Source organism: Anabrus simplex, chromosome 11, assembly GCF_040414725.1.
Source record: "Anabrus simplex isolate iqAnaSimp1 chromosome 11, ASM4041472v1, whole genome shotgun sequence".
Taxonomy (NCBI): domain Eukaryota; kingdom Metazoa; phylum Arthropoda; class Insecta; order Orthoptera; family Tettigoniidae; genus Anabrus; species Anabrus simplex.
In genome coordinates, this window is record NC_090275.1 from 66,651,081 (window position 1) to 66,677,063 (window position 25,983).

The 25,983-nt window shown below is 38.4% G+C and overlaps 1 protein-coding gene across 4 annotated transcripts in view; it reads left to right on the forward strand.

Moving 5' to 3' along the window:
• Window positions 1–24,350, forward strand: part of LOC136883067 (nuclear RNA export factor 1) — a 115,211-nt gene extending 90,861 nt beyond the window's left edge. For all 4 annotated transcript variants that reach the window (XM_067155220.2, XM_067155219.2, XM_067155221.2 and 1 more), the window contains exons 11-14: window positions 2,905–3,073; window positions 7,705–7,875; window positions 9,840–9,982; window positions 21,425–24,350. In XM_067155220.2, coding sequence (XP_067011321.2) covers window positions 2,905–3,073; window positions 7,705–7,875; window positions 9,840–9,982; window positions 21,425–21,527 — 586 coding nt within the window. In that variant the 3' untranslated portion in view covers window positions 21,528–24,350. The remainder of the gene's footprint in view (window positions 1–2,904; window positions 3,074–7,704; window positions 7,876–9,839; window positions 9,983–21,424) is intronic.
• Window positions 24,351–25,983: the final 1,633 nt, after the last annotated feature.

Sequence of the window (25,983 nt, forward strand, 5' to 3'; positions counted from 1 at the left end):
TACATAAATGAACTCTTGCGGCACAAAGTATCTGCCTCCTTGGTGTCTTCGGAAACAGTGGGACATAAAAGAACATTATTAAAAACAGGCTCAGGCGCCTTAGATTTACAGTGACATTCTCTCTGTGAGCTGAACCTGGCCTGCTGTCAGCATTGCTCTCTTATCTTCCTAAATCTGGCCACATTTAAACCGGCCTCAATTCAGAAAAATTCTGAAATGCCTTAGACATGGACGGGTGTTTTTAAGCTTTGAACAGTGATTTTCCGAGGGAAGCTCATTTTTTAGTGGCCACAGTAAAAGGCACCATCTCTCAAAAGTGTCACAACCTACCCACTGACTCTAAATAAGTTCCAGGTATGGTACGTTGTGTGATTTAATAAGCAAAATCATAGATGCGAAGGAAAAATTACAAAAAATGAATAGTGCATAATATCACTCAAAGAAAGGAGAGTCCAGGTTTTGGTATTAGCACTTCCAGACATATGGAGAAATTAATGCAGAAATTAAGACAGTTAAGAAAGTTGGCAATAATTGATGAGCTGGACTGAGTAGTTCAGACGGTTGAGGTCTGAGCCCAACTTAGCAGGTTTGATCCTGGCTTAGTCCAATGGTATTTGAAGGTGCTCAGATAAGTCAGCCTTGTGTTGGTAGATTTACTGGCATTTAAAAGAACTGCGGGACAAAATTCCAGCCCCTCGGCTTCTCTGAAAGACGTAAAAGTAGTTAGTGGGTTGTAAAGCAATTATTACTAATATCATTATTATTAATAATTGAAGATAGGACAATGCCTAAGGACAGCTGGATAGGACAAATATCTTAAATACCCTGTAGATGTATTGGAAAAATGAAATGTCCCTCACTAATTTCTGGTCATGTGAGTTACGGATTTTGGAAAGCGGTAACAGAGAAGAAATTTTGGCACAGGGCATGTTAAATACAGTGGAACCTCGATTCTCCATTTTTGGAGGGACCATGAAAAAAAAAAAAAAAATAGTAGTACAACACGGGAAAACGTAAAAACCGGGAATGAATGAAAACCATCAACAATTTGGCTAAACATCACCAAAAAAAAAAGGGGGAAGAAATGTGAAAATTATAGAGGTATAACCTTATTAACCCTATTATCACATGGGCTAATGGGGAAAGTCATAGACAAAAGACTGAGGGATATAATAGAAACACAGTTAGAGGATGAACAATATGGCTTTAGACCAAATAGATCAACAATAGCCTTGATATTTACAGTGCGAACGATAATGGTAAAACATCTGGAAAGGAACAAGGAAATCATATTCGTATTTTTGGATTTGGAAAAAGCTTATGATACAGTTAAGAGAAGACATGTGTGGGAATGCCTACTGAATTAACAAGATAAAAATGTTGTATAATGAGAGTAAAAACAGTGTACAAGTGGGGAGTGGTGACTCTGAAACATTGTACAGTATACAAAAAAGTCTCAAGCAAGGAAGTGCACTGTCGCCATTATTGTTCATTATATTGATGGATGAAATCATAAAACGTGTAAAACAGAGTATCAGTAGTGATGAAGTGAATGGTTTGGTATTTGCAGATGATGTGGTGATTTGGGGAAAGGGAGAAAAAGAAGTACAAAGGAGACTGGACATTTGGAATTAAAATCTGAAGGAGTTTGGAATGGTAATTAGTAAAAAGAAAACGGTAATCATGCACTGTGGGAAAGACAAAAAGAGAAGCTAAGTGAACATAGACGGAGAACGGTTAGAGAATGTAGAACAGTTTACATATCTAGCTAGCATTATTAATGGAAGTAATGAAATCAACCCTGAAATTAATAACAGACTAAGTAAAGGTACAACATTTTATCAAGTCAGAGAGCTTTTATGGGATGACAAAATACCCAAGAGAACAAAACTAACATTATATAAACAGATGTAAAAGTTCTGTAAGTCTGATGAATTGAATGGATGTGAGGACAATGCAAACTTTTGGTCTGTTTTTGAAACTCTGTAAGTCATTGACGTGTGGGATTTCTCGACATAACTATGATTCACCGGTTGAGCATTCTCTATATGTGTAGTTAGCTGTTTTATACAAGAGACCTGTCTGTCCGACTCTGCATTAGAAGTTATGACTAGTTTGTCATTGTTTTAGTATTTGTGTTGGATGTTTATATTGTGCCCAAAACATAACACAGTAATGAAAATAGTTCTTCATTCCATAAACTAGTACTTCCCATTACGTGGTCATTCCCTGTGACAGGGTACTGTTGTCAGTGATGTTTCCAGTGCCACAAGCTCAGGCATTGTTATAGATGAAATTAATGAATTAAATATTGATGCATCTGTGTTGCAGCTTTCATTTTCTCACATAACATGAAAATGATAAAATGAATGACTTGAGGAGTTTAAAGATATAAGTTTTTTGTTTTTTCAAAATGTGCATTTGAAGTTATTTGAGTGTCCACCAATCATCATTTATGGAGCTAACGTAGAGAGGAATCCATAAAAATAAATAAAAATTGAACAGGTGGCAGATAACTGCCTTGCAAATGTCTATGCTACTCAAAAGGGCGAAGCAGATGAAGGTTAAACAAACTTTATAAGCCTGGTATGTTTTGAATGATCATCTAAAACATGATGAAATATCGTAAATTATAGTATAGTATTGGTATTATAAATTACTGGATAGGCACTTTATTTTAATATTTTCTATTCAATTGGTCATTTTGTTATTCGACCAAGGGTCCAGTCCTAAGCAGACCAATTAAGAGAGCATCCTCTGCACCAAGTTTACCTGTTTATGTTTATTATATTCTGTGTAATATCCTCATCCCTCAAAATCAGGTATTTTTACATTCATAAATACTGGAGTAGATAAAACTGGAATTCTCAGGTATATTTGATTTGCATTCTACCCTGTCAACAGATTGACGCAGTACACTGTGGAGAGTCGAAACTTGCTCAAGATGTCGGACTATAGCAAGAGCTTACAATTGATCCATCATGGACCTGAAGATATAGTAGCATGTCTTTGCAGACTACCAAACACAGAACATGACCCTGTCTCTTTTACTGTGGATCTTGTCCAGTTCTGTGTAAGTTACGAAATTACAAAATTATTTCACTATATGTACAACTTCGCTTTTTCCATTAATAGATCACATTTTAGAGTGTTACTTCGGTTTCTTCATCATCACTGACACTATGAGAAAATTAGCTTCAGATCCTGTGATTTACTTGATTTTCTTTCAATATACCGGTACTAGGTTTTTGTAATTACAGACCATTTTACAAAGAGAAAAAATAAACTGCTAATAATATTGAAACAGACTTTCAACCTATTAGGTCGTGTTACGTACACTCAGTACGTGTTGAAGAGATTTTAGGTACAGAACAAAAATGGCCAACCGGACACCAATGGGAACCCACTCTTCAACACGTACTGAGTGTACGTAACACGACCTAATAGGTTGAAAGTCTGTTTCTATTACAATACGGTCGTGAAAATTCAATATTAATTGCTAATAATATTATTGAGTAATTTATTTTTCATCAAATTCTATATACCGTATCTACTTTTCTTAATAGTTTCTGTTAACTTTTTTTTTGTGGTGAGTGATAAACGTTTGTAGACCGTCCTCGTAGAAGTCCGACATTTGTAAGGAAAGCCAGTCCTAAACCATTGCACAGCGGGACAAAATTACTTAGCATAAAATACAGTTTAAATAGATACTATAATTTAATATTGTATGGTGTGATTATATAAGGCAAGTTAGCATAAAAGTCTAAGGTAAAATTCTTTTAGAATTTAATTATGAAAGTCCACCTGTTCAGTACACGTTTGCCATTTGATAAATGGTCTGTCTAAAAAGCTACATAGGACATGTTTCAACCTAGCCTAGAGGTCATCATCAGCTAAAATAACACAAAGATGAAAAACATATACAAAAACAGTGGTGTATAAAATACTTGAGATAAAATGCATAATACAAGGATGAAAGACATACGCAAAAATAGTAATACATATAAAATTTGAGATGGCATCTCCTTCAAGCTGCCTGAAGTCTATGATGAGCATTAGAAACGTGCAGATTCACTTCCCTTTCTCCAACTTGCAAGCCAAGTCCACAGTGGTTTTATTTGCTTCTTCTGTGGAGAAAATGTTAATTATTTGGTGCCAGTTGTTTCTTGTTTTTTTTTTTTTTTGTGAAATTGAACCAGCCTGTTTGTGCCACTGAATAATTCTATTTATAGTGCCTACACCAACACCAAATTTAGTAGGTAACTGTCTTACTGTCATGGAAGTATTCTGAGATAATGCTTCAATTGCATTACATTTTCTGGGAGTCAGTCGTATCCATTGAAGACACAAGGATCTCTTCAGACTGTAGCACACTGCCTGACTCATGACAAAGTATGGACAAAGTGGCAACAAGTTACAGGATTCCTCTTTGTTGATAAGATACCATTCTATCTAAAATTGCAATATCTATAAAACAATTGTTTAACCAGTGACATTGTATGGGACAGAGTGCTGGCCAACCACAAGGAAAAAATGAACAAATATTACTTGTTATGCAAATGAAGATGATACGATAGCCACTGGGACTCGGGAGGTTGAATCATATCACCAGTCGGGTTGTTTGAAGGACATTTAAGGTTGCACCTATTGCTGATAAAATGCTGGAGGCTCAGTTGCAATGGTACAAGGATGTCTTGCACAGTGATGATAACTTGGTTGCAAAGTCGGCACTAAATCTGAGCCTCCCAGGATGCCGAACATGAGGAAGACCCAAGAAGCGATGGCTTGACTCGCTATGAGAAGACGTGCAGACCATAAATGTTACCCCATACAACGTAACCAATCGTGCAAAGTGAAGAGCTAGGTGCAAGAAAGCAGACCCTGCACTAAAGTGGGATAGATGCTAAGAAGATGGTGGAAGGCAGTGAAGAAAGGTTGACAGAAGTTGGGAAATATACCTCTAAGTCTGTAACAAAGTTGTAATTACAGGGATATAATCAAAAAAGAAAGAATTGTTGGCTAGAAATAAGTGCAACATTTGGAATTGATTGCAAGTATCATTTTGAAGAAAATCTACTGATGCGTATGAAGAGAAAATTTTTATTTAATAGCTTAATGTCAGCAGTGGAAAATGACTTGGCAAGAAAAAATATCAGTGGGACTTTTTTTTTTACATTAACTTTACCGATAGCAAGTACTATGCAAAATCCTACTGTGATTGTAGTAAGGTAGAATGACATTTTGTCAGAATGTTGATTGTAAACTGTGTTTTTTATCCTCACTGTAATGTGAACAATAAAATAATATTATTAATTATTTATTATTATTATCATCATCATATGGCCTCAGCTGCCATGGGCAGATATTTTGATCTGACATCATCTAGGCTGCCTACTTGTCAGTTTCAGTGTTCCATTTTACTCTACCAGATGGCACAGAAACGAACCTCTGTTGAACAACCAATACAGTATTTAAAGGAGGGGGGGAATCCATTTGACATTCCATGTCACATGATGTCAGAATGTAAAAGATCTCTGGTGACATATTTGGTGCTTATGGGACAAAATTAATTAAAACTCAGCTCTAGATTGCCCAACAGATACCTTTTCCTCTGCCATCTGGCAGAATAAAACAGAACATCAAAATTGACCCTTACATAGAATCAGATCAAATTGCCTGCGCACGGTAGCCTGTCAACAGTAAAATGTAGTATTCAGTGTAGAGATATTAATCCAAGAGCAAGTTTTTTGTATTTTTATGATGAATACCTCAAAGATATTGCTCATCTTTCTTTTGGTGTTATAAATTGTCACTACAGTTCGTTCCACGTTAAGAAAACGGTATTGCTCTTATGACAACAGGTCTGCTATATCGAACGGCTCTGCTCAACACCATCACGGGAAAACAGCGGCGCATAAATTTGTGAAGTTCAGTTTTTAAGTTCAAGTTAAAAACTGGAAGAAACTAAGCTGCAAATTATTTTTATGAACTAAAGGGGGGAGGGTTACAGGGGCTATTTTTAGTTTGTACAGAATCAGAGGTAAACTACAGCACATAAAAAACCTCAGCATTGAAATGTAAGGTAAATTGGGGGAGAAATTAGAAAAATAATATTTTTCATGGGCTCGAGGGGTGAGGGGTGCATTTAAAAAAATTTCCGCAGGCAACGCGGGGTAATATTAAATTAAATTAAAATTAAATGCAGTCGTAAGAAAAGGTTGTAAAATTAAAATGTGCCTAAGAAAGAACAGGTAAATAACAAATCCCAGCACAAATAAAACACATGGCAATTTTTTTATCAGTACAAGTTAGGCCTATGCCATGATGTATTAGTGCACACCACAACACCAAATTCCTCAGTAACATCTTCTGTACAATACAAAATTAATAGAACACACACAAATACTATGCAACATGCAACCAACTCTCACTCAACACAAGACAGGTACACACACCCAACAAATAAATACTGTAGATGACTTCACTACAGAAGTGAACTGCCGGCGGTTCACAGAGTGAGGGACTACACGATGCTTGTACAAGAGCAACACAGAAGAAGGAAAAGGAAGGAAAGCAGCGAAGCGATGGCTGTTCCTGCCATTGTGCTTCCTCCCTGTGAATATATTTATGGAAAATCAAATATGATGCAGTTATTTTAATAACTCACGGGCAAAAATGCCTCTTCCTTTTTATCTACCTTTCTTAATACATTACAAATTACAGTATAATATCCCTTAATCACGAGGAATTATGGGTGTCTCAGAGGGGCTGTGTTCATTCCTTGTAAGTCTATAAGAGCTGTACTGTTTTCTTAACGTGGAATGAGCTATAGTTTGTGGGTTTTCTTCAGATATCATATTCTGTTTGTAAAAGTTCATAAAATTGTTACTATCTCAGACAAAGGTAACCGCTGTGGGGTGGGGGCTGTAGAATAACACCCACGATATCTCCTGCCTGTCTTAAGAGGCAACTAATAGGGCCTCCAGGGGCTCTGAAGTTTGGAGCGTGGGTTGGCGACCACAGGGCTCTTAGCTGAGTCCTGGCATTGCTTCCGCTTACTTGTGACAGGCTCCTCACTATCAACTATCCTATCCTACCTCCCTTTGTCAACTCTTGTTCTTTTTGGACCCCGACAGTATTAGAGCACTCGAGGCCTAGGGAGCCTTTCATTTTCACGCCCTTCGTGGCCCTTGCCCTTCTTTGGCCAATACCTTAATTTTTCGAAGCGTCTGGTCCCTTCTATTTTTTTCCTCTCTGATTACTGTTGTATAGAGGATGGTTGCCTAGTTGTACTTCCTTTTAAAACAATAATCACCACCCCCACCACCACCAGACGAAGGTAGTTCTTAAATGCTTCATCATTTCCATGTAATTCTTGAATCAAATGGTGAAATTCTTCATATATTCATCTACTTGTTCCAGTGAATTTGTATTGAATCGCCATTTCTTTCTCTTTCTCCATCTTCCAGTACCAAAGCTAATAAAAGTGTCTCTATTTCAAATTGTTGCAAATATAATCCAGCCGTCTCAAAATACTGACTAGTATAGTATTAGTTTGCTTAACTTATTATATCTTTGCTTGTTTAAAATAATTTTTGTGATTCCCCTCTATCTTTTGTAGCTCATTCCTCTGAAGGCTTTGATCTTTAAGGATGAGAATAGGAAACAGATCAGTTGTCATTTTATTTTATTTTTATTTTCCAGGAAAGTCATCTCGTCTTTACAGTGAGTGGTGTATTTAAACAACCAGGCACTGTGAAGAGTTTGATACGGTTCTTTAACCGTACATTTGTTCTCGTCCAGGTGGGAAATTTGCAGTACCAGATCTGTAACGATATCCTCTTTATAAGTAATGCAACCACTAAACAAGATCAGGTAAATAAACTAATTCTTTAATATTATCACAGTAATTTTGAAGTGTTCTAGCATATGTGAGTTTTATCTCCAAATAAGACTTGTTATTATGACTTCTTTCAAGTGGCAACTATTACCTATAGATACGTTAACTTTTGATTGATTTTATGGAGAAGGAGAATGTTGCAATGATGGGACTGAGTCAGTTCAAGTGGAGGGGAAAAGGGGTGAAGAGTATGAGTAGAGAGTACACCCAGTAGTGGAATGGAGGAGGTGAGTCAAAGAATGGAGTAGGAGTGATTGTTAACAAAATCCTACCGAGCTCGATAGCTGCAATCGCGTAAGTGCGGCCAGTATCCAGTAATCGGGAGATAGTGGGTTCGAACCCCACTGTCGGCAGCCCTGAAAATGGTTTTCTGTAGTTTCCCATTTTCACACCAGGCAAATGCTGGGGCTGTACCTTAATTAAGGCCACCGCTGCTTCCTTCCCATCGCTAGGCCTTTCCTGTCCCATCGTCGCCATAAGACCTGTCTGTGTCAGTGCAATGTTAAGCAAAAAAAAAAAAAAAAAAATCCTGGATGAAAATGTGGATAGGGTAGACTACATTAGCGATAGAATAATCAGAGTGCGACTGAGGACGAGCGAAGGAGTGAAAGATTTCATCCACGTTTATGCGCCCCAAACTGGAAACAGTAAGGAAAATATAGAGGAATTCTTGGAGACACTTGAGGAAGTAATCACCAGCGTGGAAGTGATAGTCATGGGAGACCTCAATGCGCAGGTTGGAAATGGCAGAATTGGTAAAGAGGTAGTGATTGGTCCGTTTATTAGGAGGAAGAAACAGTGAGGGAGATACAGTAAGTTGATTGATTTTTGTGAGTGAAATGGAATGATTGTGGGTAATACTTGGTATTGAAAGAAGAACAGTAGAAAGATCACCAGATATGGCTGGGGTGAAAGAAGGACAAAAACAGTTATTGATTATTGTTTGGTTGAGAAAATAAATCTTAAATTGTTAATGGATGTAACAACACTAACATCACTACCAGGGGTAGCATTTGACAGAGACCACAGAGTAATGGTAGCAAAATTGAAACTAGGTAAAATTGTGAGAGTAAAAGAAATAAGACAGAAGAAAACAAAAGTATGGAAATTAAAAGATAAGAGTACTAAGGAGAAATTTCAGGAGTGTTTTTTTTTTTTTAATTTGCTTTACGTCGCACCGACACAGATAGGTCTTATGGCGACGATGAGTCAGGAAGGGGCTAGGAGTGGGAAGGAAGCGGCCGTGGCCTTAATTAAGGTACAGGCCCAGCATTTGCCTGGTGTGAAAATGGGAAACCACGGAAAACCATCTTCAGGGCTGCCGACAGTGGGGTTCAAACCCACAATCTCCCGAATACTGGATACCGGTCGCACTTAAGCGACTGCAGCTATCGAGCTCGGTGACCATAACTCTACATCAGAAGTAGAAAGTGTAGAAGAAGAATGGACCAAATTTAAAAACATGTTTATAAGCTGTGCAGAGATGATTTGTAGCAGAACTTCAGCAGGAGTGAAGGAAGAGGAGACACCTTGATGGAATGAAAAGGTGAAGGAGATTGTTAAACAAAAGAAGAAGGCATGGCAAGAATGGAATAGAGATACAGAAGAAGGAAGTAAGATTAAGTATCAGGAAATTAAAAGTAAGTGTTAAAAAAGTGGTAAATGAGGAAAATGAGGCATATTGTCCACAAAAGGCCTGCCAAGCCCGCTGGTAGGATACCCAGATGATGATGATGATGATGATCAAATGAGGAAAAGAGGAAATGTTGGGTGGAGATTTGTGATTATATTCTAATCACAGGATTCCATTATAAAAGTGTTTTAATTTGATCATGTTATTAGATTATTTGTTTATTTAATGTATTTTGAGTTAAGTACCTCCTGTTCATAAAATACATTGTAGAAATGCCATGTGTGATAACTTCATCTGCTTTTACAGGACTCGTTCAAATTCTCACAGTCCACTCCAAGTTTGACCTTGATGGCACTAAATTCATTGAAAGTGTTAACTCTTGCTGATCAACAAAAGATGACTGAATGCATGGCAGATTTGACTGATATGAGTCCTCGATGGGCAAAAAAGTAAGTAAGAATTATCTGGTTCTTGAAAAATCTTTTAGTTGGGTGGAAAGAAGGGTTGCAGTAGACCTGCTTAGATATTGATGTTGATGCAGAGTAGTATGCATGCATGTGTGGTAGCAAAAGCAGTGATTGCAAACCTTACTTGCGATGGTCAAGTTTGAACTGCCACTAGTTTCTGTAGCTCATCTTCGGTGCTATTAATTGTCTTCATTGGGCTGTGATATGATTTTGGTTCATTAAAAGCTGTTTCATATAGCACCTTCAGGACCAAGGGATTGCCAGTTATTGCAATTTTCCAGATATTAGATTACCTTTTCATCATCACTTCCATAGTATACCACATATATACCTGCCAACTCTCCCGATTTAGGCAGGAGACGCCCGACTTTTTACATTGCTTCCTGAACTCCCAATCAGTTACTTGTTTATCCCGATTTTAGTCAATGTAAAATATGTTTTAAAACTCACCGTTTAAGGCTGTTGTTTTAATGGCTGAAGGTCCTTCTCTTATTGGTCGCTGTGAATGTCGAATGGCCGGATGTTCTGGCCTCACTGATGGCTTTAAAATGGTACATGGTGCTCAAGTCTGGTATTCTTTTTCTCCCTTGGGTTGCATCATATTTTTGTTTGCCATGGTTGTGGTGCTCAAGAAGTTGATCTTTGGCTTGAATAATAAATTCAAGTATTTTGATCAGTTGTTAATGCAGTTTTGTTTTAAAAGAAGTGGTATTCAGTGTTCGTTCATGTGATAGAGCTAGAGACTTTTCATTGAGGAGTTGGTTAGTTTATTGATTGTTATTATAGGCGTAGGGATGTGGCGACCCCATTGTCCAGTGGGTAACCACTGCAATTAACCTCCCGAGTATTGGTGGGTAAACCATAAAACTTAATGAGAAAATGCATGTCAGGCACCGACCAGCCAGAGCATAACAAAATATTAATGCAAAGATCCATGGTAGGCCTAGCAAGCCAGTGGTAGCGTATTAACATCGCTTTCAACAATCAAACGACCCTCGGATTGAATGTAAAACCAATACCAAAACTGACAAAGCCTTTGTACTGATCTGTCATATATGACGGCCAAAATTGCTCCGATGATAGACAAATCTGTTCAAAGAGAAATATAAGAATTGGTACTATTAATGTAGTATCCTTAGAGAATGATGCGAGATTCAGGAAATCACACGAATAATGACAGAGAGAAATGTACCGATAATGGGACAAAGTGAAATAAGAAGAAAAAGGGAGTGGTAGTAAGATGCTGTGGAGGGGATATAAAATGTGGTGGTCAGGAAGAGACAAAAGAAGAAACTGTGTTGCAGTAATAGTGGCTAAAGAATTGGCCAACAAAGTGCTCAATGTGGATTATGTTTGCAACAGAATAATTGAAGTTCAGGAGGTCAAGTCATAAGTCATGGCAACTATTTTTTTTTTCTCGCAATCAGGAGACAACACGGAAAATCTAAGATATGCGTTTGGAAACGTACAGTATGTACTTGCGTATGATGCCACTAGATGGTGTATGTAAACAACAGTGTGGGTCTAAGCATGCCCCCCAAGTTCAGTGTGAGTGAGAGCATCACAAATTGGAAGTCAACAAGCAGGAGCAACAATCATATATTAAAATAGCAGTTCGCAGCAGAAATGCACGCGAATGCAATGAGGAGCTGCGGGAAGCATTAGGTGTGTGACTATGATCTAATCCCCAAAGTCAAGAAGCCATTACGTGGACAAAGGTTTGCTAACAAAGAGGACATCGTAACAGCATTTCGGAGAGAGGTGTCACACGTTAGCAATACACATGCAGCGAATGGTATTCAGCGCCTGCTTCACCGCTGGCAACGCGCAATGGAAACCTTGAGTGATTATTTCGAAGGTCTGTAAGCAGTGGAGAACTGTCCTTTGTATGTAATCTTGTGTATTTGCTGTCTATACCATAAGCTGTCTCTATCATACCAAAATCCGGCTCCATGGCTAAATGGTTAGCATGCTGACCTTTGGTCACAGGGGTCCTGGGTTCGATTCCCGGCAGGGTCAGAAATTCTAATCATCATTGGTTAATTTTGCTGGCACGGAGGCTGGGTGTATGTGTCGTCTTTATCTTAATTTCATCCTCATCGCGACGTGCAGGTCGCCTATGGGCGTCAAATCAAAAGACCTGCACCTGGCGAGCCGAACATGTCCTCGGACACTCCCGGCACTAAAAGCCATACGCTGTTTCATTTTATCATAATAAAACAATGTTTATCAATGGCCTGTGTTCTGTCACTTTCCTACGAGAATCTCCTGAAGTCAGGATTTGTCTTCAGGCATTATGCATAAGTACATGCCCTATATTTCCAAATGCATATCTTAGATTTTCCGTGTTGTCTCCTGTTCGCGAGAAAAAAAATAGTTGCCATGATTTATGACCTGACCCTCGTATCTTTTGATATAATCTAGGTTTACACTCCTCAAATAGGTTGTGAAATAGATGAAAAGGAAGGGAGGATGCTGTAACATCTAACAAGACTGTGATTATGAGAGACTTTAATGCTAGAATTGGGAATGATAGAGGAGGATATGAAACAGTTATAGGAAGACACGGAGAAGATCTCAGAAATGATGAAGAGGAGATATTATTAGACGTGTCTGAGAAAAAAATGGATCATTGGTAGTGGATGTATAAGAAAAGAGATAGTCACAAGTTTACCAGATACAGTTGGAACTTGCAACATAAATCCATAATTGATTGTATAATAATATAACAGAAGAAATCGGAAAATGCTTGATAGACATGAAAATGATACCAAGCATTAACCTCGATGGTGACCACAGACTATTGGTGGGGACATTGATGAAATTCAGGAAGGGTAAATTTTTTGGGGGAAAAGACAGGCAAGAATCAAATGCTGGAAACTAAAAGATAGAGAAATCCAAGAGATATATAGCGTGAAGATTAAAACTCAAGTTCCTAAAGATGAGAGAAAGGATGTTGAGGAAGAATGGAGAAAGTTCAAACAGGCTTTTGTCATAGCAGCAGAAGAAACATGTGGAGGGACATCAACAAAAGTCAGACATAAAGAAACTCCATGGTGGAATGAGAGAATTGAAGAAGAAGAAGAAGAAGAAGAAGAAGAAGAAGAAGAAGAAGAAGAAGAAGAAGAATCCATGGAGAAAATTGTTCAGAAACAGAACGGAACATAATAAAGACAAATGGAAACAACTAAGCAGAGCAGCAAGGAAAATGATAACATTGGCTAAAAGATGTCCTGGGAATAATTCACAAAAGAGAGAAGAGAATTATAAAAATGACAAAATATCACATTACATATTAGGTAACAGAAGGAAGCAAAAATAAAATACAGTAAAAGTCATCAACGAAGATGGAAAACCTGTCTGGAAAGAAAAAGAAGTTTTGAAAATATGGAAAGAATACTTACAAAATCTATATGAAGGGCTAAATGAAACAAATGAATGTAAGGAAATAGGTGAAGATAAAAGAACTATCACCATTACAGTGGAAGGGAGCCTTTGCTGTTGGGACCTAGTGTTTACAGTGCACTATGTCTTCTGGTATAGGCTAGAGCAGTTTTGTTACTTTCATTGATCTGTCTCTGTCTTATACTTGGCTTTGACAATATGAAAGTGACTGAGGTATGAGCGATGCTAGTAAAACCATTCCTTTTGCAGCCAGTCCCTGCTATGAATGGTGTGAAACTGTTGCTCATAGGGTTAGTTGGTGCATGCATTTCAATGGGCTTGGCAGACTGATATGTAATAGTATCTTCTGGTTCAGTGAGGAAAGCAACAGGAAATTACCTCACTCCTCATTTCCCTAGTACGCCTCTTCAGTGATGCCTAGGCCATCTATGACAGCTGATGGCAGAGCTGTTGAGGATCCAACCAGCCTTTGGGCTAAGCACTAAACAATACACACATATAGTGGAAGGGACATATAAAAAATCAAATGAAATAGGACGAGAAGGTCTACAAATGTCGGATGTAGAAAAAGAAATTAAAAATAGCAAAGCTCCTGGAATAGATGATATCACAGTAGAAATAATTAAAGCTGCAGAGCTATTGGAATGAAGATAGTATGGACTGACGGAGTGATTCCTTATTATTGGACCAGGGCAATTATTGTATCTGTTTTTTTAAGATGTAAAAGGCACTTTTTGAGAACTACAGAAGAAGAGCATTACTGTGTCACTGCATGAAGATTTATGGAAAGATAATTTTACCAAAAAAATCAAGAACAAGAAAGGTTCACAATTAAGAGAAGAACAGCAAGGATTTAGACCGGGAAGATCAACTATTGCTGCCATATTTACAGCTAGACAAGTAGTGGAAAAGAAATGGGAATTTGGGAAAGACATCACAAATGCATTCATAGGTATACAATAGGCTTATGACACGGTTAGAAGAGAAGAGATATGGCAAGAATGGAATTGTCAAGAGAAATGCAATTCAGAATTTGAAACATGTATAACATATGTCTGAACTGTTTTATAATAGATGACAGAAAATCAGAATGGTTTAGAGCAGACAGAGGAGTTCGACTTTCACCAGTGCTCTTTAATATAGTGATGGACAACGTTATGAGGAAAGTTCGCCATGGGTCAACTGCAAATGATATGAAAGTCATAGCATATGCAGATGATATGGGGAAAAAGTAAACAAAAATTGGAACCTGGCAGAGGACAATTGAAGAAGCAGGCGTGGAAATAAGTTTAACGAAAAGTGAGGTAATGAAAATCAGTAAAGAAAACAGAAAAATGAAGAATATTAGTGTAATGGAAAAATTCTTAAAGAAGTAGATGCTTTTAAATACCTAGGAAGTAAGTTAACTGGGAAAAGAAACATCAAGGAAGAAATTTCAGAGGGGATAGGAAATTGCTCAAAATGTTATAACTGTGTATCACACATAATCATAAATTGGAAATTACCTACCAAAGCAAAAATCATGTTATATAAATCATATTATTTGCCAATATTGACCTATGGATCAGAATGTTGGACTTCGACAAAAGAAGATCTGAGTAGATTACAAGCGACAGAGATGGGCTTTCTGTGAGAGATCTTGGGTAAAACGAGGAGGCATAAGATAAGAAATGAAACCATTTGAAACACACTACAGATCAACCCCTTAAAAGAAACTATGGAGATAAATAGGCTGAAATGGTTCGGCCACGTCTAAAGAATGGGACAAGAATTATTACCAAGAAGACCTCTGGAAAGGACAGAATCTGGGGAGAAGACCAATTGGAAGATCACAAACAAGATGGAGGGATCAGGTGGAGGATGTCATAAATCGAAGAGGACTACAATGGGAGACAGTGATGAATGATAGACTGTGGGGAAAAAAAGAGAAGATTGGAAGAGGCTCTGTGAACGACCTGCACAAGCAGAAACGTCTCATGAAGAAGAAGAAGATTATCATTATGATAAGACATGGTGTGTTCATTTAGGGTTTGATGTTTTATTATGGCAGAAAAATGTAATCACAGCAAAACATCGATTATCCAAAACCATTGGGAACTTGGGTGTTCAGAAAAGTAATTTTTTGTATAACCTATCATTTATAAAAAAAAAGAAATCTGTGTTAAATACAAAACTGTATATATTTTGTAATGCACTTCTTACAAATAACCTTACATAAAGTCCTACATTAAAATAGGCCTACAGTTTAGGAAAATAAAGTAATACATTAAAATACGCCTACAGTTTAGGAAAAGAAGTCTACAATTTTTTGGTCGCTAAGTCTCACAGACATTTTACAAGACAGCAATTGGACAACGCCGCATTCTTCGTGTTCTTACCACTTCAGAGCCGTCTCAAGGCAGTGAAAAACTTCCTCACTAGACTGAAAGTTTCCGTCTTACACACTCGCAAATTTTGTAACGACCGAGCTCGATAGCTGCAGTCGCTTAAGTGCGGCTAGTATCCAGTATTCGGGAGATAATGGGTTCGAATCCCACTGTCGGCAGCCCTGTATATGGTTTTCTGTGGTTTCCCATTTTCACACCAGGCGAATGCTGGGGCTGTACCTTAATTAAGGCCATGGCTGCTTCTTTCCCACTCCTAGCCCTTACCCGTCCTATCGTCGCCATAAGACCTAACTGTGCTGGTGCGACGTAAAGCAACTTGTAAAAAAAAAATTGTATTGGCATAACTGTTCTTTTTAATGTCTGATATTGTTACATTTCTGACTCCATATTCCTGAGCTAAGCTTGATCCACTAGCACATTCTTCAGTTGCTCTCTTATTTTAACTTTATTGGAAACATTGAAAACAGTGCATTTACATTTAGTTTCCATTGTGAACAGCACAATTTGCCGATTGAAACGTTTTCAATTAACCAATGCTTTGGTTGATTGGTATTCGAATAATCAATCCTGTACTGTATATTTTTCTCAAACAATTTTCAGAACAGTTTCCATATATAGTGGACTCTGGTTAATTTGAGAATGGATAATTTGAAAATCGGATAATTCGAATAAAAGTTTATTGCCCTTGAAATTCCTAATTCAAATTTTTTAAGCTTAAATTTGTATAATTCAAAGTCAGGATTTTATTGCAAGTCTGAAGCTTTCAAATAATTCCCAAGAATTTTTATTGTAGCTTCCTACTAATGGTCAGGTAGTCGCTATTATGAACAGACTTAACTTTTATCTCTGCGACTGTCAACGAGTGTAGGATCAGCAGGACCTTGACCGTCGCTTGTCTACGGGCATCTGCACTTGGCCACCGGACATCTTCCCCTTCCTCCCATTCCGAAATCATCAATCTTGGAATTTGAGCAGACAATTTCAAACTGTTTCTGTAAGGTTTCAGAAATAAAGAAACCAATGCAGAAATTGTTCCAAAAGAACTAGAAATGCACGTGGAACCTGAGCGAGAGCAAGAAGTAGTGACTGATGTCAGTTATGACGTGTATTTAGCTGTTGATACTGAAGTAGTAGTATGTGGAAATAAGACAGGAGATGAGATTCTGCAAGAAGTGCTAAAAAATTCTAATTCATCCAGTGATGAAGCACAGTCATGACATCATAGAAGAGCCTGAACCGACCATGTCTGAGGCTTTCAAAATGGTAGGAAGTTTAAGAAGAATTGTTGAAGCTCAGTCAAGTGTTTATGGTGACACATTTCAAGCTTTAAATGAACTTGAAGATATTGTCTATCGAGTAAAACTAAATAAACCCAAACAAACAAAAATAACTATTTTTGAAGTGAGAAATGGAATTAGTGTATTGTTACGTGTGCCAAATTGTGTGTTAATATTGTAAATGTTATCGAAACCAACTTTCAACCTACTAGGTCTGGTTCCGTACATTTAGTATGTGTTGAAGAGATGTTAAGTACAGAACAAAAATGGCCAAATGATGTTGTTTTACTAGTGTTTATACAGTATAAAACTTTCATCTACAATACAGGACAACATGGCAGCTGTTATGGTACAGTAGAATACATAATACTCTAATAATTATTCATTACAATGAATTTATTAAATTTTATAAATTTATACAATACTGTACTTATTGAATACACAAATTTCTGCACATCAAACGTACGAGATCAAGTAGAGAAAGACTTTGCTGGATTAGGATCACCATATGTGCAGGATAGGAATATAATCAGGAAAATTGTTCACACAAGGGTATTTGAGGAAGACGAGAAGAGGTCAGAGGAACAGAAATCACAACAATTGATGAAAATGAACTATTGGGCAGGGAGAAAAGCTCAACAAATGTTGATTCCGCGTGGTCCTAAGTGATCCATTTGTGCAGAAACAGAAGAAGACTGCTATATTTTTATTAAAATTGTCATTTTTGGATATTCCAAATTTTTTCTGATTCGCTTTGGAGTACAGCATTGAATCATTATTACGTATATAAACAAAAAGGCAAACTGACGAAATTCCACACAACCACAAAATCAACAAAGGCCATCACTGGGCGCCATGTTCAATGGAAACCTACGCTGAAACAACTTGACTTTTGTTTTGCTAGTAAACAGTCTGAAAGAGTGCCTGTGGACGCATTATTATAGAAAAGGCTAAAGAATTGTATGAAAAAAATGGAACCAGCAGAGGAGTGAGCCTTTTCAGATGGTTGGGTAGCCGATTTCATAAGCTGTCTTGGTATATGAAAATGATTAAATCGCCAGGCTGAGTGGCTCAGATGGTTGAGGCGCTGGCCTTCTGACCCTAAATTGGCAGGTTCGGTCCTGGCTCAGTCCAGTGGTATTTGAAGGTGCCCAAATACTTCAGCCTCGTGTCGATAGATTTACTGACATATAAAAGAACTCCTGCGGCACAAAATTCCGGCACTTTGGCATCTCCGAAAACCGTCAAAGACAAATTAGTGGGATGTAAAAAAGAAAACTAATATTCAAAATTAAATTGTGGTGTTATAAAGCCGCATAATTCTTTTCCGTATTGCACAAACTGGACTTTGTAATTGTGCCTTGTTTTGATCTGTGGCATTTTCTCGCAGTTAGCTTAATAACTGATGGTCACTATCTAGACACTCATCACGAATGTGCCAAACAGCTTGGCCATCGGTGATAATGTAGTTTATCATGGTCTCGAGCTTACCATCCCAACTGTATCACATTATTTTATGACTCTCCCTCTTTTGGTACCGTGTGTTTTGTATACTGAAGTTGTTTCAAACACAGAAATTAATCATGTTGTCTCCTTTGGAGTTTCTGTTTTCAAAGCCATGAGGTCCGATGATGTTTTCACAACCCTGTCTCTCTTTACCAACTTGGGCATTCAGACCACCCACAGTTATGGTGTTCTCCTCTGTTATTTGTTCTTCAAGTTTGGTTAGGAATTGTTCTTTCACATCTGCAGTTCACCAAGTCTGTCTTTGATCATACCATAGGTTTCAGTTTCAAAAATGTCGTTTTGCAGGAAAAAAACAATAACAGGAATAATTAGGTCTAAAATATTGTATTTTAGTACCAGTTTTCATTTGTTTTTCTTCATGATAACTTGGTGCAAATCCTTTTGAAAGGGACAGCTGTGTTAGACTCAACACAATAACTGTAGCCAGATGCAACTACCTGACAATTATTCCACTTACCAAATTGTAAAAACAATCTTTTTTCAGTTCATTTTACAACAGTATTATCATGTCACTTTTCCCGTGTAGAGTGGCATTTGGGTGAAATTATCCGTTCATCTTTTTCTTTCTAGGGAAGTGCGTGCCCCTTAAGCTCCAGACCCTAATGTGTGTCACTGACCATACACTAAATAAATAGGGAAGTAGGGATATTTATTAAAATTGAACTCTCAGGTAACATAGTCTTACATTTCTCCGGCGTATTCTGACCTTGCGATACTGAATTCACTCATGGCCGGGATCGGTAAATGCTACTGTAAATATCCTGGCCGAAAAAATATCCAAACACCATGAACTAATGAATATAGAATACGGACATTTTGTTAATATTTTTATCGAGGTAATATATTTAATTGATTAAAGATACAAGACTACAGGTTAATATCTGCGCGAGAAAAGCCATCGCAAATGTTCCATGCTGGTCCATTAATAACCGGTGTAATCGCTTGACTGTTGAATGCAGGCATGCAAAAACGTGCATGCATTGTGTCATACAGGTACTGGATGTCAGCTTGTGGGATGGAGTTCCATGCCTGTTGCACTTGATCAGTCAATGCAGGGACGGTTAAAGCCAGTTGTGGATGACGCTGGAGTTGTGGTCCAATGATGTTCCATACATGCTCGATTGGGGACAGATCGGAGGATCGAGCAGGCCAAGGCAACATAGAGCACGTTGGGTTAAAACAGCGGCATGGGGGCGTGCATTATCCTGTTGGAAAACGCCCCCAGCAATGCTGTTTGTGAATGGCAGCACAACAGGTTGAATCACCAGATGGACGTATACATCTGAAGTCAGGGTGCGTAGGATAACCAAGAGAGTTCTCTTGCTGTCATAGGAAATTGCTCCCCAGACCAGAACTCCCGGTGTACATCCAGTGTGTCAATGCCGCAGAGAGGTGGAATGCAGGCGCTCACCTGGCCTCCTCCTAACCAACACACGGCCATCACTGGCATCAAGGTGGAACCAGCTTTCATCGGAAAACACAACGGACCTCCATTCCATTCTCCAATGAGCTCTTGCCTGACACCACTGAAGTCACAGACGGTGGTGGTTTGGGGTAAGTGGAATGCACACCGGAGGGCGCCTGGCTCGGAGCTGTCCTTCAAGTAACCAATTTCGAACAGTTCGTTGCATCACTGTGGTGCCAACTGCCACTCGAATTGCTGTTGCAGACGCAGTCCGCTGCGGCACAGCGATACGCCGAATATGGCGGTCCTCCCTCTCGATAGTGCCACGGGGACATCCAGAGCCCAGTTTTCTTGCAAGCATACCTTCTTGTGACCACTGCTGCCAGAACACATACACAGTGGAGATATTCCTGTCAAGTCATTATGCAACAACGCGGAAGGAAAATCCACCTTCACATAGCCCTATTATATGGCCTCGTTCAACCGCAGTGAGCTGTTGATACTGGCCTCTTTGTCATCGTAAAGGCTTTCTTGACCCACTCACAGTCACTCCATCCAATCTCACAGGTAACTAACGCTCTCGCACAGTACAGCCCGTATTTAAAGCAGATCTGATGTGCAATGTCATGGGGCCGATGCTAGCGCCATGCTAATGGGATTTGAGAGAAATTTTAATCAACATCATCTTTCAGATGCATAAACACGCCTACCAATGTTCGTTAATTTAGCACAACCCCTTTTTGGTGTTTGGATATTGTTTTCTGCCAGTGTAGATAATTTTAACCATGCCAGAAGTGAGTTTAATATGAGAAAAAAAAGGGCGTTCCTTATGCTTTTAAAACGGGACAATACTTCAGACCTTCAAATATGGGAAATCCCATATAATACGGGACACCTGGCAACCCTAATTCCAACAGGACAATGCCCTCTGCCATGGCCCGCTGTGATCCCATCGAACATGTCTGGGATATGCTGTAACGTGCTGTGAGGGCTGCTCCTCTCTCTCTCTCTCTCTCTCTCTCTCTCTCTCTCTCTCTCTCTCTCTCTCTCTCTCTCTCTCTCTCTCTCTTATCATTCCCTCCATTCTGAGGATTCTGATCTCTGGGGAGGCTACTGCTCACCTCTACAAAATCTGCTTCAACTACATGAGATACTGCAGCGTGCATGGATTGTACTGCACATGGACGATATGTGTCACCTTATAGAATCTGTCCCTCAAAGTTTGCAAGCCATGATCACCAGCAAAGGGGCAACCTGTTATTGATTGGGTGTTCCTAATAAAGTGATCGGTCAGTTTATATACATATAGTTTGTGGTAGGAAATCTTCCTTGCTTTGGTAAATCATTCCTTTTTAATTTTCCTTTTCTTGGTTAAATTTGTTGGTCATATTTTAAATATATGTTATTGTTTTTTTCTCTTTAGGTGCTTAGAAGAATCAAAGTGGAATTTCCGAGAAGCACTGCAGGTCTTCACAGAGCTCTTGAAAATGAACAAGATTCCAGGAGATGCATTTGTTAAAGCATAATTTTGTGTGAAACTGAATTGTGGTGTCAGGAGATAAGAAAGAAGGATCATTGTATGGATTCGGTCTTCTCGAACAGAAAGCTCCCAGGAGATCAGAGCAGATAAGAAACTGTTGTTTTTCTTTCGTGGCAGATATTTCAAGAGTATTGATTCAACATGATCATAAATTCTTATGTGACTTGTGATAGATTCAGAATGAATATATATATGTATGTGTGTGGGTGTATGTGTGGGTGTGGGGGCGCGGGTTCATGTGTGTGAATTGGCTGCTCATTTGCGGTGAAAGCATATCGAGTGGACGTGAAAAAACTTGATATTTAGTTCTAGTCCTGCCAACAGCCCATATTGTTAGCAGTGTCATCTCTTTCCAGGCTTGAATACTGACAAGTAATCTGTTGTGTTATTTCAACAAGATCTATCAAACAATATTTTGACTTCCCCAGTAGCCAGTATCCTAGAAAGCAAATCGTCTGTGCAAGTTTTTGCCTGCTGAGTGAAGTATTATTTCCATTTTCTTACAGTTACACTATTAAAAGAATTACAAGTGTTAGTTCCTCTGTTTCATGTTTCCTACACTCCCCTGGTCAGCTCTTGTTCTCCTCCAACTTTTCTTCTTCTTCTTTGTCTTCTCCTCCACCTCCTCCTCCTCCTCCTCCTCATCGATTAGAGCAACTCCATTTCTGTCCGTTCTTCTGCCACGCCTCTCTGAATACTCTCGGCACATCAGCAACTCTTCTCTCTGCTCCTTCCTTCATTTTCTGTGTCCATATCCTTGGCCTGCCTCATGTTCTCTTTCCATTCACCATCATGTCAGGCATTACTTGTGAAATTCTTGTTTCTTCCATCCTTCTGACATGACCAAACCATTCCAGCCCATTTTTTATATCCTGTAGTTTATCCATCCCAGCCTGTCCCTTATCTCTTGTATTCTTTGTACAATCTTTTTAAGCACGTTTTAGAGAAACTTCATTTTCTCTGTATTGTGTTTTCCTCTCTGGCTGTTGTAATCCACATTTTTGCTCCATTTGTCAAAACTGGGACAAAATAAATCTTGTAGGTCACTTCTTTTTTTTTTTTTTTTCATTGTCTTGGTACTTGTTCATTCCACGCTAGATCTCTTATGTTCTGACAGAATCTTCCTGCAAGTTGTACCCTGATCCTGACCTCCTTAGTTATTGTTCATAGGAGTCTTTAATTTTTTGCACCTATTATGACCCCATCTTTTCCTCAGCCAAGACCTATCTTTTCCTTAGTATAAACCTTTCTCTTTTACCTGTTTAGTTTTGAAGAGAGGCTGTTATTCTCAATGCTTGGCACTTATGTAACAATCACCACCAAGTTTTGTTGCAGAGCAGCCTATAGTGTTAACCCTCAGGGGATATGTGAAGAATAGAGCTTACCTATTTATCTTCAGTTTCATTTGTAATTCTACTGAAGAAATGTGTTGAAGCAGCTTAGTGTTCTAAGTTAATAAAACAATGTAGGAAGAGAAAAATTTAATATCACTATGATGTATGCTAGGATTATATCATAAATCATGGCAACTGTCTTGTATCTTCTGGTAAAACTGCAGCAGTGTTAATCCACTATAGCATTTGAAAACCAGTCGAATGTGCTTCTCAATGCCAGTACCAAATTAGATCAAGGTACAGAAGCAAATGGCAAGAGGCAATTGAAAAATAAGTAAATAGAAATCACTGTTTGTCTTTTTTTTTTAATACAAAATTAACACAAATCTTAAAAATCTGAAAGTTCTTAGAAAAATTTGGGACTCTGGCAACACAGAAATTCCTGCACAATCCAGTGCCTGTCTTCTCTTCAGCACTCTTTGATAACAGTCTTTGTGTGAGCGAACATGGGATATCCATTCTACGACTGTTCAATAGTTCCTACATGTCTAAATTTGAAGGTGTCAGCAGCTTGATATGGCAAAACTCTTATCACCCAAAATTCTTTTAGCTCCACATGACACTGATGTGAATTTCTGCCTAGGAAATTGCCAATTTTCACATATGATGGCTGTTCACCTTTACTTATCTTGGAGAGCAGCCCGTAGGACACTAATGTTCTAACTAGCCACCAACACACACATGCAATATCAGTTGATAGCATTCAGTAGAGTGTGACATAGGTTTTCAAATGTTTATACTTGGCTTACTGTGCTCGCACATGTTTGGAAGATATAATGCTGTTGCCATAATTTTTGAATCGACCTCCATATTTACCAACATGTAGCATGCATGCTCTCATCCTATTTACATAAGAATGTCTTATCCACAAGAAAATGACATACCTTATTTACTTTTGTGTCCTGCACAGGTCTTTTTCCAGAATCATTTTTGTGTTATACATGAACATATCATCGTTGTACTGTGAAAACCACTATGTGACGATGTTATAGGCGTAATACTGACCCACACCGCATATATTATAGAGAATGAGGAACAATGATGTATTAACTGATGATCAAAATCATGGGCCTATTAATCTTCCAATCAGTCAGCGCTGAACTTGTATTTTGCTTTTTGCTTTCTCCTTACCCCCTTTAATAGCGGACAAATTCTGTTAGATATCACAATCTTGCAATTAATATTGGCAAAAGAGTAAGAAGTGTTTACAGGGCTGTGCCCATAAGAATATGATATTTTTGTGAGTAACTCAGTGTCATGAACTGGAAGGAAAAATCAACTATTTATATGTGGACTAAAGAAGCATAAATTTAGAATGTAATTACCACAAAATTAAAATCATTGTAATGTATATTTTGTATGCTCGTTATGTATTTTGTAATTATTAAACAGATTTGTTCATGTTTCATCTTTGATCTCTCTTTAAAATATAGGATTCAGCCACCCAGGTGCAGTACATGAGTGCTCTCCATCTTTGTCTATCCAAGTACATTTCTTCCTTCTCAACTTGGTGCCATTCCTCTCCTCTTCCTTCTAGGTCCTCCTTTACCTGACTGATCCACTGTTTCCTTGGCCTGCCTCTAGGTCTTTTGCCTTCCAGTTCCTTTTCTAACCGTTTTCTTGCTGTTCTCATTTGATCCATCCTTTTTACATGTTCATACCATTTGAGTCCTGATGTTCTTACATTTTCACTGAGTGACAACTTTGCTTGTGTATTATGAGGATCTCTTCATTCTGGATCTTATATCGTCTTGTTTTCTGTAGCATTGACTTCAGGAAATTCATTTCTGCAGTTTGAAATCTGCTACTATCTCTACTGTTGATCGTACAGGTTTCAAGGGCATATGAAGTTATTGGCAGGAAATATGCCTGATAACGGGTTCTCTTTGCACTTTATCCCATAGAAGAGACCTAACATTATGATAAAATTGTGCTTCTTTTCGGATTCTGTTAGTAATTTCAGCAGAGGACTTGGAGTCACTAGTTACAATACTACCAAGATATTGAAAATGGTTAACGTTTTCTAGTTTCTCGCCGTCCAGTTGGATGTTAACCTGTAGGGCTTGCTTGCTGACTGGCATCACTTCTGATCTTGTGTGGCTGATTTTTAGGTCAAACTGCTTAAAGTGCTGGATGTGCTAGGAGTAAGTGATAACAAGGAAGAGAGAGGAGATTATAAAGTGTACTTGATGGGTGTTCAAAGGGGAAGGGCAGAGTGTGGGGTAGGGCTGTTCATCAGGAATACTATTGCATGCAACATAGTTTCTGTTAGGCATGTAAATGAGCGAATGATGTGGGTAGATTTGGCAGTTGGAGGAATCAGGACGAAAATTGTCTCAGTGTATTCACCTTGTGATGGTGCAGAGAATAGGATAGTGCTAATGGGTGATTTCAATGTGAGAGTTGGAAATAGAACTGAAGGATACGAAAGGGTGATTGTTAAATGTGGGGAAGATATGGAAACTAATAGGAATGAAAAGCATTTCCTGGACTTCTGTGCTAGTATGGGTTTAGCAGTTACGAATACATTCTTCAAGCATAAGGCTATTCACTGCTACACATGGGAGGGTAGGAGTACGAGATCCATAATAGACTATATCTTAACACACTTCGAATTCAAATCTGTTAAGAATGTACGGGTTTTCCAGGAATTTTTTAATGATACAGACCACTATCTGATCTGTAGTGATTTAAGTATGTCTAGGTCTAGGATAGAGAAAGTGAAATCTGTCTGCAAACGAATAAGGATAGAAAATCTCCAGGACGAGGAAATTAAACAAAAGTACATGGATATGATTAGTGAGAAGTTCCGAACAGTGGACGGTAAGCAGGTTCAGGATATAGAAAGAGAATGGGTGGGATACAGGGACGCTGTAGTAGAAACAGCAAGGGAATACCTAGGAAACTGTGTGTAAAGATGGGAAAAAAGCAAACATCTTGGTGGAATGATGAAGTGAGAGCAGCTTGTAAATGTAAAAAGAAGGCTTATCAGAAATGGCCCCAAACAAGGGCTGATACAGTCAGGGAATTGTACGTAGATGAAAGAAA